The sequence below is a fragment of the Otolemur garnettii genome, unplaced genomic scaffold (genome assembly GCF_000181295.1).
Source record: "Otolemur garnettii isolate 467f Iridium unplaced genomic scaffold, OtoGar3 scaffold00001, whole genome shotgun sequence".
Taxonomy (NCBI): domain Eukaryota; kingdom Metazoa; phylum Chordata; class Mammalia; order Primates; family Galagidae; genus Otolemur; species Otolemur garnettii.
This window is the reverse complement of record NW_003852396.1, coordinates 35,436,434-35,454,373: the sequence shown is the minus strand read 5'-3', so window position 1 is coordinate 35,454,373 and position 17,940 is coordinate 35,436,434. Positions and strand designations below refer to the sequence as shown.

General features: G+C 37.3%; 2 protein-coding genes across 2 annotated transcripts; one reads left to right on the top strand and one right to left on the bottom strand.

Annotated features, from left to right (window-relative positions):
- Window positions 1-2,913: 2,913 nt before the first annotated feature.
- LOC100961566 (olfactory receptor 2D3-like) lies at window positions 2,914-3,837 on the top strand. Its single transcript, XM_003781051.1, has one exon. The coding sequence runs from the start codon at window positions 2,914-2,916 to the stop codon at window positions 3,835-3,837; it is 924 nt and encodes a 307-aa protein (XP_003781099.1).
- A 9,934-nt stretch (window positions 3,838-13,771) lies between these two features.
- On the bottom strand, window positions 13,772-14,739 carry LOC100961251 (olfactory receptor 2AG1-like). Its single transcript, XM_003781050.2, has one exon. The coding sequence runs from the start codon at window positions 14,727-14,729 to the stop codon at window positions 13,779-13,781; it is 951 nt and encodes a 316-aa protein (XP_003781098.1). The 5' UTR covers window positions 14,730-14,739; the 3' UTR covers window positions 13,772-13,778.
- Between the last annotated feature and the right edge of the window lie 3,201 nt (window positions 14,740-17,940).

Here is a 17,940-nt window from a genome sequence, read left to right as displayed (position 1 = left end):
TCACTTCACAAAATCTTATCTCTCTCTCAATGGTTTTTTAGTTTTTAATACTCTTCTCTGCCTCTTTGAATAACTGACTTGTCTCAAAGGCCTTGACCTCAATCTCTAACATTCTTTCTGCTCCTTAGTTTAGCTTGCTGTTAAAGTTCTGATGTGTTTTGAAATTTTTAAATGGCTCTTTTATTTCTTTATGTTGTATAATATCCTTTTGTATGCTATCTAGCTCTCTAGTCATGTTGTCACTTTTTCATCTATTTTCTAAAATAAATATTTGGCCTCTTTTGGCTGGTTTTCAACTTTTTCTTCAGTTCCATTCATCTTATTTACATTCTATATCTTAAATTCATTTCTGTCACTTTAGCAATTTTCTTGGGAAAGAGGCCACTATTGCAGTGCCCATTATATCCCCTTGGGTGTATTGAAATATTTTTTCCTTGTTCCAGGAACTTTTGTTACTTTCTTCTCATCTGGCTTCTCTTCTCTAAGCTCAGGGGTAATAGGATTGTAGGACATCTGTTTTTCTTCGCCGGAAACTCTCAAACCAAATCCAGAACTGATAGCTTCTCAGAGCTGGGGAGTCCTGTGTGATATGTTGGATCTTGGGAAGGCTTTTCTGGCCCAGGAGTAATGGTGAGGACTCAGTGGTAGGCTCTTGGGGCCCAAGCATATCTCCAGAGTCTCAAAAGTAGAATTGTAGGCCCAGTGTTTGCTCTGAAGGTACAACAGAAGAGCATTAGACTTAGGTAGAGAAAGAACATCAGAACTGGCTCTAGGGATTTGGGGAATAGAGCCACACTTATGGGAGGTGCTATTCCACCAATTTGGATTTATCTGGTGCCCAAACAGGCAGAGGTTTGTCTCAGTAGCCCAAGGTTCACACACGTGAGCTGGAGCTGCTGGTAGGCCAAGGTTTTCCTTCCATACCTAGACCTCACTAAGGTAGTCACCCTATGCTCCCAAGTGGTGCCTGGGTATCTGAGGCTCCTCTCTTTGGCTTCCATGTTAGAAGTAGGCCTGTTTAGCCCCCAGTTACAGGGTATAACACACAGGATTGAGCACCTATTTCCTTCTCAGCCCAGCAGGAGTGATGCACAAGCTAATGCTGAAAGGCTAGGTGACAAGCAGACCTGGCTTCATGTGCCAGAGTGATCCACATGGCAACACTCATAGAATTCTGGGTTTGTAGGCACCAGAGCTCTGCTGTACCATGTCTCTGGAGGAATGTCTCTGTACAGATTATTAGCAGCTCCTTGATCAGCCCAGAGTCTGCAGAAGAAGAAGCACCCTGACAGAATGAGCTGCCTTTAAATTTCATTTCTCTTCTAGAAAGCAGTGTCTTTCAGGTTGCTTCTATCCTGCTATCTTCATCTCTTCCCAGCAGTGTGAATTGTATTGGGTCCACCAGGTTAATCTCCAAGATGATGGGTAATACTTATGGATAAAAATCAGCCATAATCTGTTTGATTGAGTCAGTAGATGCTATAATGAGTTATAGAATTTTCCTTCCTGTTAGTGGTAGATGCATGTAGGAAAATTCTTTTATGCCTGTAATAAGCTCTAGTCCTGCAGGAAAAGTACTGAATTCCCCAGGCTTTGGGAGTATCCCTATAGCTCTCAGGGGGTTTCTTGTTCTTCACCACAACCATGATGGGTGGAGGAATAAGGTTGGGAGAGGTTAGTTTGGGAGTGTGGGGTGGGTTGGAGGCTCATGGTGCCAATGGTCATTATTCCTGGCCGCTAGGGCAAGTTGCTGGGAGGAGGGTATGGGTCAGCTTTCCAAACTAGGATAACTGCCCCTAAGAAAAGGATCGTAATCCTTCAACTAGCTGTCAGAAGTGTGTTTCCTCTCATTTGTGTAACCCCTGCCCTACAGTGCCCAGTTGCAAATGGGTGCCAGAATGCACACTTTCAGTTGCTATGGTACTGTAAGCTAGGATTTTATCTCCAGAGGACCCAAACTTGTCCAACAGCATGGCTTTCCTATGAGGAGAGTATGGGCACTCTCCCACATTGCCACGTTTTGGACTGTACTGTATTCTCCCATCTGTTCAATCCACATGGGCTCCCTTGCCTCTTTAGTCCAGCTCCCAAATCTCATCTCTGTGTCCCCTAGAAACCCATTCAAGTCCTGGGGGCATGGATCCAGCCTTCATATCTGCCCCAGGAGTGTGAGTGTCCAGGATATGCCAGCAGGCAGGAAGCTCCCAGACTGGGGACCCTAGGTCTACCGCAGACCTCCTCAAAGGGAAAGAAATGGGCCCCACTTTCTGTGGGAATCTTAGACTGGAGGAGATTCCAGCTGAGAAGAGGTGGGTACACCCCATATTCCTGGCTCAAACTGCTTTTCTAATTGTAGAGGGCAGGGGAGGGGAGGAGAGTCTGAATGGAAGAAACCTGGTTTTTCTAGTCTCTTGGGTCACTCTTCTTGGAGGCAGACACTGACTGGATTATCCAAGATCTGGTATCATTTAAGTTCTCCCCCACAGACCTCTGGTTACTTCAGTGCTTTGGCTCATGGGAATAGAAAAGTTTCCAAGGAACTTTGTAGTCCACAGTTCACCAAAGCAGTGTTTGGAAGAGAAAGGAATCCTTCCCATACACTTTCCTGGGCTCCAAGCCGTTTTGGGTTTGATCCTCATCTGTATCTTTTTTATGTTTTTCATTTTCTTCTTACTTCTCTCCTTCACAGTTTTTCTCAAAGAGCTCCCTGGAGGGCCCCAGTACTTCTTTCTCTGACATACTCTTGAGCTATATCCTTCCTTCCCTTTTCTTTATCTGAAACCCACCTTCCCTCTGGAACAGTCTACTAAGTGATGTCTCTAGTCAGGCTTCTTCTATCTTATCAGAATGTTTACAGGTGACCAACATGGGTTTCTTTTCTTGTTGCTAACCTACAAACAGGAGTAAGCATTCATGGGAGAAGAGAACCAAACCTACATAAATGAATTTGTCTTGCTGGGCCTGTCACAGGATCCACAAACACAAGTTGTGCTCTTCTTCCTGTTCCTGATCATCTACCTGCTGACTTTGCTGGGAAATCTGCTGATCATTTTACTTATTCTCATTGACTCCAGACTCCACACACCTATGTATTTTTTCCTTAGAAACTTGTCCTTTGCTGATCTCTGTTTTTCTACTACAACAGTCCCCCAGGTGCTAGTCCACTTCCTGGTGAAGAAGAAAATCATTTCTTTTGCTGGATGCTCAACACAGATAGTTGTTTTACTTCTGGTTGGGTGTACAGAGTGTGCAATTCTGGCAGTGATGTCCTATGACCGGTATGTGGCTGTCTGCAAGCCTCTGCACTACTCCACCATCATGACACACTGGGTATGTGTCCAGCTGACTGCAGGGTCCTGGGCCAGTGGAGCTTTTGTGTCTCTGGTAGACACCACATTCACATTGCGTCTGCCCTATCGAGGAAACAATATCATTAACCATTTTTTTTGTGAGCCTCCTGCCCTCCTGAAGCTGGCTTCAGCAGACACATACAGCACAGAAATGGCCATCTTTGTGATGGTTGTGGTCATTCTTCTGGCTCCCGTCTCCCTCATCCTTGTATCCTACTGGAATATCATCTCCACTGTGATCCGGATGCAATCTGGAGAGGGTAGGCTCAAGATCTTCTCCACCTGTGGTTCCCACCTCGTTGTTGTTGTTCTATTCTATGGCTCAGCAATATTTGCATACATGAGGCCAAACTCCAAGATAATGAATGAAAGGGATAAAATAATCTCTGTGTTCTACTCAGCAGTGACACCCATGCTAAACCCCATCATTTACAGTCTGAGAAACAAGGATGTCAAAGGGGCTCTCAGGAGACTAACTGAAAAATAACATTTTAGAAGGTGGTGTTCTGTGATCATCAAGACCAGTGATTTTATATCATCCCATCCTTCTACTTTTTTTTCTCTTTTTCTATATCTCTTCTCAGATCAGTTCAATAAATTTCCTATTCAAAGCAAGCTGCCCTGGTAAACACAAGAAAGAAATTAACTTAAAGGAAAGAAAATGTAAAGGAAGGAATAAAAAGAGAAAAGGGAAGGAAGGAAGGAAAGAAAGAAGGGAAGGAATGAGGATGGGAGGAAGGAGGGAAAGAAAGAAAGAAGATAAGGGAACAGTCACTCCTCTCCTAGGCCATACAAGCTAATAAGGAAATTAAAACAAGAAAGCATATATATATATATATATGACAAGAAACAAAGAGCTAACAAATAACAAAAGTAGTTACTACAAATATAAGAATATATTCCTCTCAAATGAAGTCATTTTCTTGATTCTTTCATGAATTTACCAGGTATCTCTTGAACTCACGTTACATACTCTGGGCACATTTTTGGAGCTGGGGATATACATATAAAAAATAAATTCTTCAAGATATATTTCTAACATGACCTTCAATTCTAAATTTAATAATTCACGAAGTTGAAAAGACAGAACATTAGAAAAATAACAAAACAGTAGAATTTTTCTAAAGATTGGCATAAATTTAGGAAAATAGTGAAAAGTAAGACGAAGGTCTCAGACTGAGGAGTACCTTGACTTCAAAACTAAAGAATTTTCCTAGCATATAATTATGGAAAAGATGAAAATTGAGGTATTTATCAGACAATGATGGAAAATGATGATAAAAGGGAAAAAGGTGGCCTGAGACACTGTTATATGCCACAGTAAGGCATTTGAACTTCACCACATAGGCCATAGTTTTACATAATATGACCAGATGGTTTTCTCACGGATCCGCAGAATCAACATTGTTAAAATATCTCTCCTACCAAAGTGATCTATAGACTCAATGCAATTCCCATTTAAATACCAACATCATTTTTCACCAATCTAGAACAAATAATTCTATGCTTCATATGGACCCAGAAAAGAACCCAAATAGTCAAAACAACCTATGCATAAAGGAAAAATAAGGAGACATTACTTTACCAGACTTCAAGTTATACTACAAAGGCTAATGTAAACAAAACATGATATGGCCACAAGAACAGAGACACAGACCAATGGATCAGAATACAAAATCCAGGCATAAAATCATTCTCGTATTGCCATCTGATCTTTGAAAACCCAGACAATAACATACAGTGAGAAAAAGAACCCCTATTTCCTAAATGATACCAGGAAAATTAGACAGCCACATGTAGAAGACTGAAGCAGGGTCCACACTCACAAAAATTAATTCAGTTAGATAACAGACTTAAAACTAAGTATGAAACTTAGTAAGAATTCTAGAATAAAATGTTGGGAAAACTCTTATAGAATTAGCCTAGGCCAAGAATTTATGAAGAAGACCCCAAAGGCAATCACAACAACAAAAATTAATGAATGGAAACTTCATTAATTCAAAAATCTCTTGCAGAGCCAAGGAAATGGTCAATAGAGAAAATAGACGATTTATAGAGTGGGAGAGAATATTTTCTTGCTACACATCTGATAAAGAACTTATAACTGTAATCTATAAAGAACTCAAGCAAATCAGCAAGAGAAAAGTCAAGGAACCCATTAAAAGATGGGTAGAAGACATGAACAGAGTATTTTCAAATGAGGATATAAACTAAGGGCCAATAAACATGGGGGAAAGTGGTCAATGTCTATAATCATGAGGGAAATGTAAATCAAACCACAGTGAGATTCTCACCCAACACTACTGAGAATGGCTCATATCAAAGCACGTATACCTCCTAATATTCTGATGATGTTGTTAAAGTTTCAAAAGAACAGATGCTTGTGTTGGATACAGAGAGAAAGTACACTGCCAGTGGGACTGAAAACTAGTACAACCTCTGTGGTAAGTGGTAAGAAGATACCTCAAAGAACTAGAAGTAGACCTACCATTTAATCCATAGATCCTGCTATAGGGCATTTATCCAAATAAAAAAAAAAGTCATTTTATCAAAAAGACACATGCACTCTTATTACAGCACAATTCACAATCATGAAGATGTGAAATCAACTCAAGTGCACATCAATCCATGAGTGGATTAATAAAATGTACATGTACACCATTAAGTAGTACTCAGCAATAAAAAATGGTGAACTAATACCTTTTGTAACAACCTGGTTAGAACTGAAGACCATTCCTCTAAGCGAAGGATCACAAGAATTGGAAAACAATCACCACATGTATTCACTATTAAATTGGAACAAATCCATCCACACTCATGCACATATGGTAGTAAAACTCAACAGAAATCAAGTAGGTGGGAGGGGACCAAGAGGAGGGGCAAATTCACATCTAATAAGTACAATGCACAGTATCTGGATGAAGGGCATGCTTATAACTGGCTCAAACTGTACAAAAGCAATTCACATAACCTTAACATAAGTACCACCGTGATATTCTGAAACAATAAGAAAGTAACATTTTTTAGTACAAGGAGAGGGGTTGGGCAGTTAACCTCAGGAATTTCCATTTATAATGAACCCTACCTGATTCTTAACACATTAAAAAGAATGTTTCTGTTTAGGCAGTAGGATAATTTTAACATAAGTGAAGTTTATAATTTAATCATGTTTAATTGCTCATTAGATTGTAAACTTCATGGCAGTAAAGAAAGTGACTGTTTTGTTTATCTCTATAATACCACTGCTATAAAGTACTCAGCTATTGGTGTTGCTCAGAAACCAAGCTTTTAAAGTAATAAATAAAGATATAGTTAAAAACGAAATATGGGGCAGCGCCTGTGGCTCAAAGGAGTAAGGCACCAGCCCCATATGCCAGAGGTGGCAGGTTCAAACCCAGCCCCAGCCAAAAACTGCAAAAATAAATTAATAAATAAAAATAAAAAAGAAATATGGATGATACAAATAAATGCACACATTAACACAAATGAACACAAGTGTAATTTGACAGACCTAAGGTTATATTATAAATTTTAATCAGAAAACCAAATATATGAGTGCTTTCATTAAAATTCAGGTGCCTGGCACTATAGCAGAGTGGCAAAAATGCTCTATCTCACTACATATACAAACAGTGCCAAAAAATGTATGCACATTTTTAAAAAGAACGAAAACTCTATGAAAATTGAGATACTCAAGTAACATTTGACTTTTGCAATTACAAGAGATACAAGATACAATATACAAGGTAACAAACATTATCAGTATATACTGAATATTGCAATTTCAATAAATTTTTCCTTTCTTAAAATGTGCATACATTTTTTACACTCTCTGTGTATACACACATACACAGAGCTCTAGTTTAATTCTATAATGAAATCCTGGATGTTACTTAAAGAATAGTAAAAACCAATTCAGGACCGACCTCTGTAGTTGCCAACATTTGCTGATGGATGACAAATAGTTGATCAAAACTGGAGCAGTAACGGTCAGACACTGAGAAGGAAAATGAGTATGCCAAAAAGAAGAGGAGAGGTCTTTAAGAAAAAAAGATATCTAAATGTCTCAGAGCTTTATGCATTGGTAAAAGCCTACCGAATTTGTCAATTGTGTCATTATCAATGTTGGGAAAAACAATTGCAACAGAATAATGGAAACACAGTTGTAGATGTTTAGAAAAGATACAGACTGCGTTCCTGAAAATGTGACTTTTAAGCTGAGAATTCAGATTTAACCAGGTAATGGTGTGGTGTAGGGGTAGAGGCAAGAAATAAATTCTTTTATACCATATTCTTGATAATTTATACCTTTCTACTTTTCAGCTCATGAAAACCCATCTGTACAAATGCCATGAGAATTTTGATGATTATTACATTGTTTCTATAAGTTATTTATCAAAAATATTAATATCTTTAAACAAAAGTAATAAATCTTTTTATCTATGAACATGGCATAGTCCTCTATTTCTTTCATGAAGATATAGACACACACACTCACAGAATTTTCAGATGGTTATTGTACAGATTATGTTATAGGTATTCCTAGATTTCATAAAGAAAAAAATGGTGGCACACACATAGCATAATCTATGCTCTCAAAAAGCATCATTTTGGAGAGTGGAGTCAGAGAGTAAATCTAGTAAACTAAGGTCTAAAAAATATTTCTTATAATAGTAAATGTAATGAAGATAGTAAAACAAAGCATGTGTTCAAGACTTTTAGTTCAAATACATGTTACGTAGATTGGTAAATTCTTTGAGAAGGTAACATTTAGGGTGAAAACTAACTGATTAGAAGGGGGACACCAAACTTTGACAGAGATCACAGGCTCAGAAAACAGCTGATAGACCATCAAGCAAGGATAGCAGAGCGGTCAGTGGGGTAAGATCACAGAGATCCCTTAGCAGCATAGTTTCAGGTAGGAGCTTCCTGAAAGGCAGGTAGAAGCAAGATTATGTACCTCCGTGTGGAAAAGTAGTAAGATCTGACTTATATTTCTGAATGTCAGTTCGTCTACTAGGGAGAAAACATCTTACAGCAGGGCAAGAGAGAGAAGAGAAAACCCTTTTAGGAAGGTAGTGTGAAGCAGCAGGAAGCAGGTTAAGGCAATTTGGATTGAGATATTTTGTAGGGGACACCAAGACTTCGCATATATGAAATCTATTGTCTATAGGAAGCCAGTGGGATTTACTTGTGGAAGTAGTAAGGCAGAAATACTAACAATGTTTGTATTTAAGTTTTTAGTTTGATCTGTTGTGTGGGTGGTGATGTGATTGATTTAGATGAAACAAAATGAGGGAAGAACAGATTATCAGAGGGATGAATAAAAATTATGTCTTGGATTAAGTTTCAAATTCCTGTTCAACATGGGAAGTAGTCTGTTAGACATATGATTGTGAATTATGCAAGTATTCAGATCTTTTGGACTCAAAAGTATGTAGATTGTATTTGAAACCATGTACTTATCGTGGATACAAACATTACTTGTTTTTAGAAAAAATGTTAAAGATAATTTAATAAATAGGCCAAATTTACTAAGTTTATATTTTTGCTTTATACAAAATGCCCTTAGAAAAGACTGTTTTTACAAAATTGCCATTGTTTCTAATTTAGAACTTCATTTAAAAAGAATATACTTTCAGTAACACTATTATTGTGCCAAAACAAAGTCTTAAGAAAAATTGAGTAGCCACCCTCATAATTATGAGATTGCTGAGCTAGTGTTCAGTATTTTCCATGTCAATCAGTGATTGTAAGGAGAGCTACAGTATTGAAGTGTTATAAATGTGTTATAGATGGTTATACAATGCAATGTGTAACCTAAGTCCATCCAGAATGGCTGTAACCAATTTTGAAATTATGTTAAGGATAAGTAAGCACTCAGAAAATAAGCCAAAGAACCATAGTGTATCTGATCCTTAACTTCTATAAACCATGTTTTAGGATAACTTTTCATTTTTTCCCAAAGGGTAAACTAGTTCAATATTTTGAATATGTCAGTGTTAATTTTGAGTTAGGAGAAGTAACTTAACCAACTCATCTTTCAATAAAATTATTAAAGGCAATCCTTGCTGGGTGGAAAAAAAAGTATGTAGCTAGATGAAATTACTCAGGAAGATATTCTTTCATAAGAAGAAAGATTCAGATTAGTATTATGGGAAACGTTCAAACTCAGAAAGAGAAAGTGACCCAATGGGTAAAGAGACTTAGGGAAGAAGGAAGCAAAATCCAAGAGAGTGTGGTATCTGGAAGCCAAGAGAAGAACAATTTTCAAGAGGAAGGGTATAGTCAAGTGTATCCACACTGCTAAAAGGTTGAAGAAGAAAGATACAGAAATGCCGTTTTGTTTAGCACATCAGTGAGAACTTAGACAAAAAAGAAGATCATAGAAAGAGCCTGGAGTTTGATTGAAATTCAGATAAGATGTGAATAGAAGATCAGTAGAAGAGAAAGTGGACATAGACCCTCACTTGTAATTATTTTTCTATGAAAAGAAGCTGAAAAATGTGACAACTAAAAGGGATTGGAATTACAGAAAAGGTTGTTTATAATAGGGAATAACCCAAACGTATGTGTATTCTTTTTTTTTTTATTAAATCATAGCTGTGTACATTAATACTATTAAGGGTACAGTGTGTTGTTTCTATATACAGTTTGAAATACTTTCATCCAACTGGTTAACATAGCCTTCATGTCATTTTCTTGGTTATTGTATTAAGACATTTATATTCTACATTTAGAGAGATTCACATGTACCCTTATAGGATGAATGTATGTGTATTCTTACAATTGTGATCCATAACGATGGAAGAAAATGATTTCAGATGAAAGGGATTCTACAGGAGCAAAATTTAGGGAGGTCAGTGAAATTGGGACCCAGATGACTAGTGGAGGTCAACTTCTGATATGCAGTTGTCATGAGGGAAAACCAGAAGTATGTGTGCAGATGTAGGTGCTTGAGAGATTTAAAGAGGAAAAGTAAGAGTTTTGAGGCTGACTGCTTCTGCTCTGGGGAAGTGTGAGGAAAGGCTTTAGCTAAGACTTTCCTGTGAAAGGATGTGAAATAATCATTTCAAACCAGGGACTGAGACTAGGCTTGGGAAGTGTAGCCGTATACTATATTCTGAAAGGCTAGCATTGGAAAAATACCCAAATTGCAAATTAATTTACAGGTTGAATATATTCTCACTCAATTCACCAGTGAGCTTTTAAGATGTGAACAATATAATCAAATGTTTTCAGAAAGTGTAAAGAAGAGAAAAAAAGTTAAAACTGAAGATATAGCCAAAACATCACTTATTAAAACATTATGTATGATGAAAAAAGTAGAAAAAATCAATAGAATAGGGAAGGATTATTTTAAAATTCGCTAGAAAAGTGTTAATTTTGGGAAAAAGTTTTTAAAAAATCTCTATTTTCCACAAGATAAATTAGAAATTTACTTTAAAAGTTAAACATAAGTTATAGAGTAAGAAAAAAATTATAAAATACATAAATTGTTATCTAAAGAGAGAATAGAAAATTACATCGTAACAATACAATCATTGGAAGAAAACATGAAAGAAAAGATACTTTAACTACATAAACATTTTTAATAATTTCCTGTCTGAAAATCACTACTATGAAGATATTAGAAGTCAAATAACAAATTAAAAAGATGTTATTATTAGAAATATAATGATCAAAGTATCTGTGTGCCTAATATGTAAAGAACTTCTAAGTTATTAAGCCAATTAAAATAACAAACTTAATATATCCAGAAGACCAAAACTCGAATTACAACAAAGATATTTGTATCAGAATGTTTGTTGCAGCCCAATTCATAACTGCTAGGTCATGGAAGAAGCCTAAATGCCCATCGACCCACGAATGGATCAATAAATTGTGGTATATGTACACCATGGAATACTATGCAGCCCTAAAGAAAGATGGAGACTTTACCTCCTTCATGTTTATATGGATGGAATTAGAAAATGTTCTTCTTAGCAAAGTATCTCAAGAATGGAAGAAAAAGTATCTGATGTACACAGCCCTATTTTGAAACTAATTCATAGCTTTTATAGGAATGTCATAACCTAATTATAGCCTTAGAATATGGGAAGGGTGTGTGAGAGGGGAGGCGAGGAGAGCGAATGGGGGGAGGGAGGGTGATTGGTGGGGCCACCTCTATGGTTTATCTTACAAGGGTACAAGTGAATCTTTCTAAAAGCTGAGTATGAATGTCTTAACTCAATAACTAAGAAAATGACATGAAGGTTATGTTAACCAGTTTGATGAGAGTATTTCAAAATGTATATAAAAATAGCACACTGTACCCCATGATTGCATTAATGTACATAGTTATGCTATAAGAAATAAAAATAAAAAAACAAACTTAAATATTATACATTATCAATTTGTAAAGACTATTTATATGTAAAACTTAACATGGAAGAAGACATGGTGGGTTAAGTATACAAAGAATGGTAAGAATACAAAATACTTGACTTTTTTAAAAATCAATTTTTTTATATCAAGAATATTGAATAGATTTTAACCTATCAGTAATATCAATCATAAGAATTTTTCTACAGAAAAAATAACTCAAGTCAAGAATATTAAGTAGATTTTAACCTTGGTTTCAGTAATTTTACTCATAAATGTTTTTCTATGAAAAAAGAGTCACACACTCAAGAGATTGGCATTACTGGTTTAATAACAAAAAATAACAATGCAAACACATACATACACTAACATAACAATGTTAAATGTATAGCAATGATAAAATAGCTATTAATATTACAAAAATCTATATGATATGATGTACAATTATACCACCATTTAGTATTTTCAGGCCATTAATTGTGCAAGAGTTAAAATTTATTAAATACTCTTTGTATACCAGATGCTGTTCTACATGTCTTATATATGTATTTGCTAATGTATTTAATGTTCACACTATTGTAAAGTAGGTCTTATTTTCAATGTCAATTTACACTTAGCAGACATGGAGACTTGGGTATAAACAGGTTTAGTAATATGCTCAAAGTTATATAAATAAGTGGGGTGTATTGAATTCTAAGCTCTGTACTCTGACAACTGACCCCTAATCTTTGTGGTACTCTTATACTGCTACTACACAGGGAGGCCCAAACTTTATGGCCACTTTGTATAATATAGAAGGAAAAAAATCACAAACAAACTGCTTTACATGCACATATCAACTCAGTAAAAATGTATGCCTCTGTTCAAGTGAAAGGAAATTTATATAAATATGTATAGGAAGAATTTCTGGGTAAGGAGATTTTTGGTGTGTTTGGCCTATTGCTACTATTCTAAATTTTATTAATTTTTGAAAAGAACTTCTTTGGGGTTAATAGATGAAACCTTAAAAACCTATTGCTATATTAGTTTTTTTTTTTTAAGTGTTAGCCAATTTCCTCAAATGGCAATATACCCCAATACATTTGATATCAATCAAATATATTATCAAATATTATTTTTAAGCTTCAAAACGCAACTCAAACTTTGTTCACATCTTTATTGTAAATATTTAAAGACTTAAACTGATAGTACAATGTAATTAAACCAGTAGGAAAATGTATTATGTTGTTTTCTCCTTGTCCAGCACAAACACACAGACACTCTGACCCACCTGTTCACAATAGAGAAGCATGTGAACCCTTTGCAGTTCTTGGGATGTTTCTAGACAGCCTTGAATAATGGAAAACAATTGGTATGCTTGTTTATTTTCTTAATAGCAAGAAAAAAGTGAATCTATTTATCATGGACCCTGCTTATGGAATGCCTTCACCTTCAGTTTTATTCATTTCATTAATAATTGAATTTTAGGCACTATAAAATATTTCTATGTTAAAAATCAATACAGAAAAATAAAAACAAGCAAGCAAAGACATCTGTAGGAGTGTCCCTATTGCTGATGCTCTGAAAGAGGAAAAAGTGAGTACAATACACAAACATGCAAATTCCTACCAGTTAGGGCATTAGACAAGAATTTATATGATCTTTTGAGAAAGCCAGTTGGTCTAAAATTTCTGCAAATCTCAACACATCTCTCTCTTTGTTGTTTGTGTCTTGCTTAGGCCACCCACTTGAAACTTTCATTTCTCTGACTTGTGTTAGTCTAATATAAACTCCCAAGGTTGGGATCATATCTCAAGTTAGTGATAACACCTAGACCCATTTAACTAAGTAGCTACTTGGGAAATCAGAGAGTAAAGTGAAGAATAATTTTAAACAGTGTAAATAATACCCTATGAATTACTTCCTGGACAGATTTAAACAACATTTGGCATGGCCAGCTATAGTCCTTCACTTTTCTATTAAAAGATATGTGCTTCATTGTGCTGGTTTTACTGTGTATATTTGATTCCTAGTAGAAATAGTCTCACTTTAAGGATAATACATTTTAGAAACCATGGGCCCTTTCTAGAAGGTGGATTGTGTTGAAAATATGTGTTTTCCAAGGACCCTTCTCAAGGCCCCCATGACCTCCTTATTCCTCAAGCTATAGATGAGGGGGTTCAGGGCTGGAGTGACAATTGTATAGAAAACAGAGATGATGTTGTCTTGTTTGGGGCTGTGGAAGGAACTGGGCAGCACATACATAAATGTGGCACCTCCATAAAACATCCCCACCACAGTTAGGTGGGAAGAGCAGGTGATAAGGGCTTTCTTCCTCCCCTCATTTGAGGGCATATGAAACACACTGAACAGGATTAGGGTGTAGGAGGACAGTATAAAAGCAAGAGAGGGAATAAGGAATGTCACACCCATCACATATACCATGAGCTCATATCTAGAGGTATCAGCACAGACCAACTTCAGCAAAGGTGGGATCTCGCACAGCAGGTGCCTGATCTTCTGGGCTTTGCAGAAGGGATAATGCATGGTGTACATGGTATGTCCCAGAGCACTCAGGGATGCCAGGATCCAGGATGTGGCCACCATAAGCCAGCAAGCTTTCGGTCTCATGAGGACCATGTATTTCAGAGGATGACAAATGGCCACATACCTGTCATATGCCATGAAGGCCAGTAGGAGGTCCTCTGCACCACCCAGTATCAGTGCCAGGAACATCTGAAGGGCACAGCCTTCAAAGGTGATGGTGTTTTCTCTGCACAGAAAATCAACGATGGCTTTGGGAGTGACAACAGATGTGAACAGGAGGTCCATGAGAGAGAGTTGTCCAAGTAGGAAGTACATGGGCACGTGGAGCCGGGCATCTGTTATGATGACCAGGAGTAACAGGCCATTGCTGATCAGGGCTAACATGTACAGGGCTGCCATTATAGCACAGAGCAGTTCAGGAGACCCACTTTCATTCAGAATCCCCACCAAGATGAAGCCACTTTCCAAGGTGGAGTTCCAGAGCTTCATTCTGTGTGGTTTCCTTAGTTGCCTATAACCAAATGGATTTTCAGTGAATTTGTGCTACGATAAACCCTAGTTTTGTAACATCATATCCCCCTTAGAATATGCAAAATGAATCCAATGTGGTGACACCTTTTCCACTAGTAACAGACTTTGCCTCTTGATTTCTGAATTTCTGACTCTCTTCATCGTATCTTAATCAAAGATGCATCTACATAGAGAATACACATGACAGTAATAGCTATACATTAAGAAATTACAATATAAAACTAGTATTCAAGACATTAGGGGCCCAAGCACAGTGGCTCATGCCTGTAATCCTAGAACTCTAGGAGGTCAAGGGAGGTGGATTGCTTGAGCTCAGGAGTTCCAACCCTGTTTGGGCATTGGCAGGTTCTCTTTTTTCTTAAAAACAGAAAAACTGAGCCAAGACTATCACTTGAGCCCAAGAGCTTGAGGTTGAGTGAGCTATGATGCCACAGCACTCTACTCAAGGTACCAGAGTGAGACTCTTTGTCTCAAAAAAGAAAAAAAAAAAGACATTTAAACTGAATGAGTATCTTTCCAGAAAGATTAAATCATTTCTCTCTTAAGATTAAAGAAACATTCTACCAACACACTCTTGATTAACCTTCTACCTATGAATTAGTATAATATTTGAGTAATGACTCCAATATCCAGCTAGTTTTCTGCATAAACTGTTTTGATATAAAATTCCAAACAGGTATAGAGATTGGATTTCAACAAACCATTTCTGCTTCTTCTTCCATAGAACTTACATCCACATTTGTTGTCAGCATTCACATCTATAGACCCAACCATTAATAAAAGACTAAAGAATTGTTTGCACCTTTATTACTACTCTTGGCCATTCCCACATTCTTCAGGAGGTTGAGAGAGAAGGTATTCTGGACTGTCAGAGACTAGGGGATGTTGTATTTGAAGTGTTGCACTTAGAACCAAATCTTTAGGATCATTGCAAATATGTATGTTTTTTAAAACACAGATTATGTGAGCCTATGAGGACTCAGAAATATGATAATAGATGAGGTTCTTCCCAGGAATAACAGGGTGTTTGTGTTTGTGTTTGGGAGAAAGAAAGACAATAAAAGAGCATCTATTGTGTAATATGTTGTAATCAGACTCAAAAACTATCCCCTCTTCTGCCTTTCACCAGGGGTCCAGTCTCTTTTCGGCAGGGTCGGAGAATCTACATTGGATGGAAGGGCCATAGAAATAAGGAAAGAATTCAGAAAGAATTATCTTTCTGAAAAGCTGATGTTAGCCTATGGTACCCAAGCCCACAGAGAAGCCAAGGGCCTAAACAAGGGCCTAAACTGACAGAGTCAGTGTGTGCATCATGAAATGAGACAGCCAAAGCCAACTCTGAATGTGCAGTTAATATATATTTTAACATTGTATTTCCTCCTTATGAGTTCATTAGTTCCAGAATGGTTAAAAGTTCTGAGAGCATGCAACAGGCATACCATAAGTTTTTAGATGGCCCTTTGAAGATGTTCATCATCTTGTATGTGAAAAAGTACATTACCAGAGGCCAGCATAGCCCATAGGGTCTTAAGACAGGTACAGACATTTTAACCAAGAAGCAGATACCCAGTTCTAGACTGTAGCATAGCGTCTTTATCAGTGTTTACCAATTTGTTATCTCTTCATGTTCATCAATTCAAGAATAAAGGGATTGAGATATGCCATGAAGTCCAAAGCACTAAGCAGTCTATCAGAGAACATAAGTTTAAATTCTTAGGATTTGCTTTGGACTCTATTTTCACTACTCAGCATCCCTAGAGCTACACATTTCCCTGAAAGAAAGATACAGTTCTTACCTCAGGTGTTGAGAAGACTAGCTGCCCAGTGCCCAGACTACCCTGGAGATTATTTCAGCATTGAGAGTTTTCCAGTAGAAATGGAGAGGGATGGTGTAGTTTTGTCCAGCAGTATTCAGTTGGTTAATTTTTGCTAAGACAAGTTAAATGTCTAAGGAGTCCAGCCAAGATCAGGTGACAGGGCCCTTCTGTTCCTTTCATTTATCTGCTAGTCTTCTCTGGAGATGACAGTGGATATGGATAGAAAGCTAATTTGTAGAACATGTTTGAATAGCTTCCTATGGAGCAAGAAAGTGACTTCTCTAAAGACTCCTGAGGAGGGAGTTCTTCTAGCTCCAGAGCAGCTGTCAGACTGAGTTCTTGGTTCCAGATATTCAGACTCTTCTTTGTTCCTGCTGGGGTCTGGGAGCAAAAATGAAAGCCCCAGAATTCTGAAAGAAGTAGATATTGAAAGAGCTGCCCATCAGAGACCATCATAACAGCTGCCTCATTGTCCCTGGGGCTGAGACTGAGCTTTGTCCTGGGGGAAGCTTCCCTGTTTTCTCATCCCATGATCTCTTTCCTCTATTCTAGTCTTCACAGGGACTTATCCTTTAGCTAAAATGGCCATTGAAATGCTTAGCCAGGATCACGATGATAATGAATCCTCATGGGTGTGTTTTCTGGTCTGCAATCCCCATACTTGTCTCTCATTAAATGAGCTCTTAGGCTTTATGTTTAAATTTGGAACAAGAAAAACACTGATGCCCATTTCTAAATTATTAACTGAATAGACCAGGAAGCACAGGCTCCTTGGGTGCCAGCCCTCTACCCTATAGCAAAAAGTGAGTTTCCCAGCTTCTGTGGGATGCTCCTTCCTTCTTTATGATGCTTTTAGCCTGGATTGCTTCCTATTCAATATGAATGCTCCCTTTGGAGTCTGTAAATGGGAGGTTTTCCCTTTATTGAACTTTGGCAAGCCAGTGCAGCTTACACATGTGCATGTGTCTTGGTGTTACTGACACCAGTGATGCTTGAAGAGAGAGTGGACAATTTTTGAAGTATTGGGCAGGGAAATAAACAGAAATCCGCACACAACACAGTAATGAAGTACCATAAGAAAGTACTGACATTGTGGAATGTAAATATTAATGCTCCCAGAGATAAAAGATAGCTTACCCACTATATAAAGACAATTAGATGACAGTAGACTGACAGTGGCAGAAATTGGGCAAGGGAGAAATAGCATCAGAAATGCTGAAGGCTTATAACTGCCCACCTAAAAGCCTATGCTCTGTTGACCTGTCACTAATAAATGAGGACAAATAAAAAACAAAAATGAAAAAAAAATTAACCCCAAAGACTCCCAATAAGTTAATTGTTGCAGGAAGGAA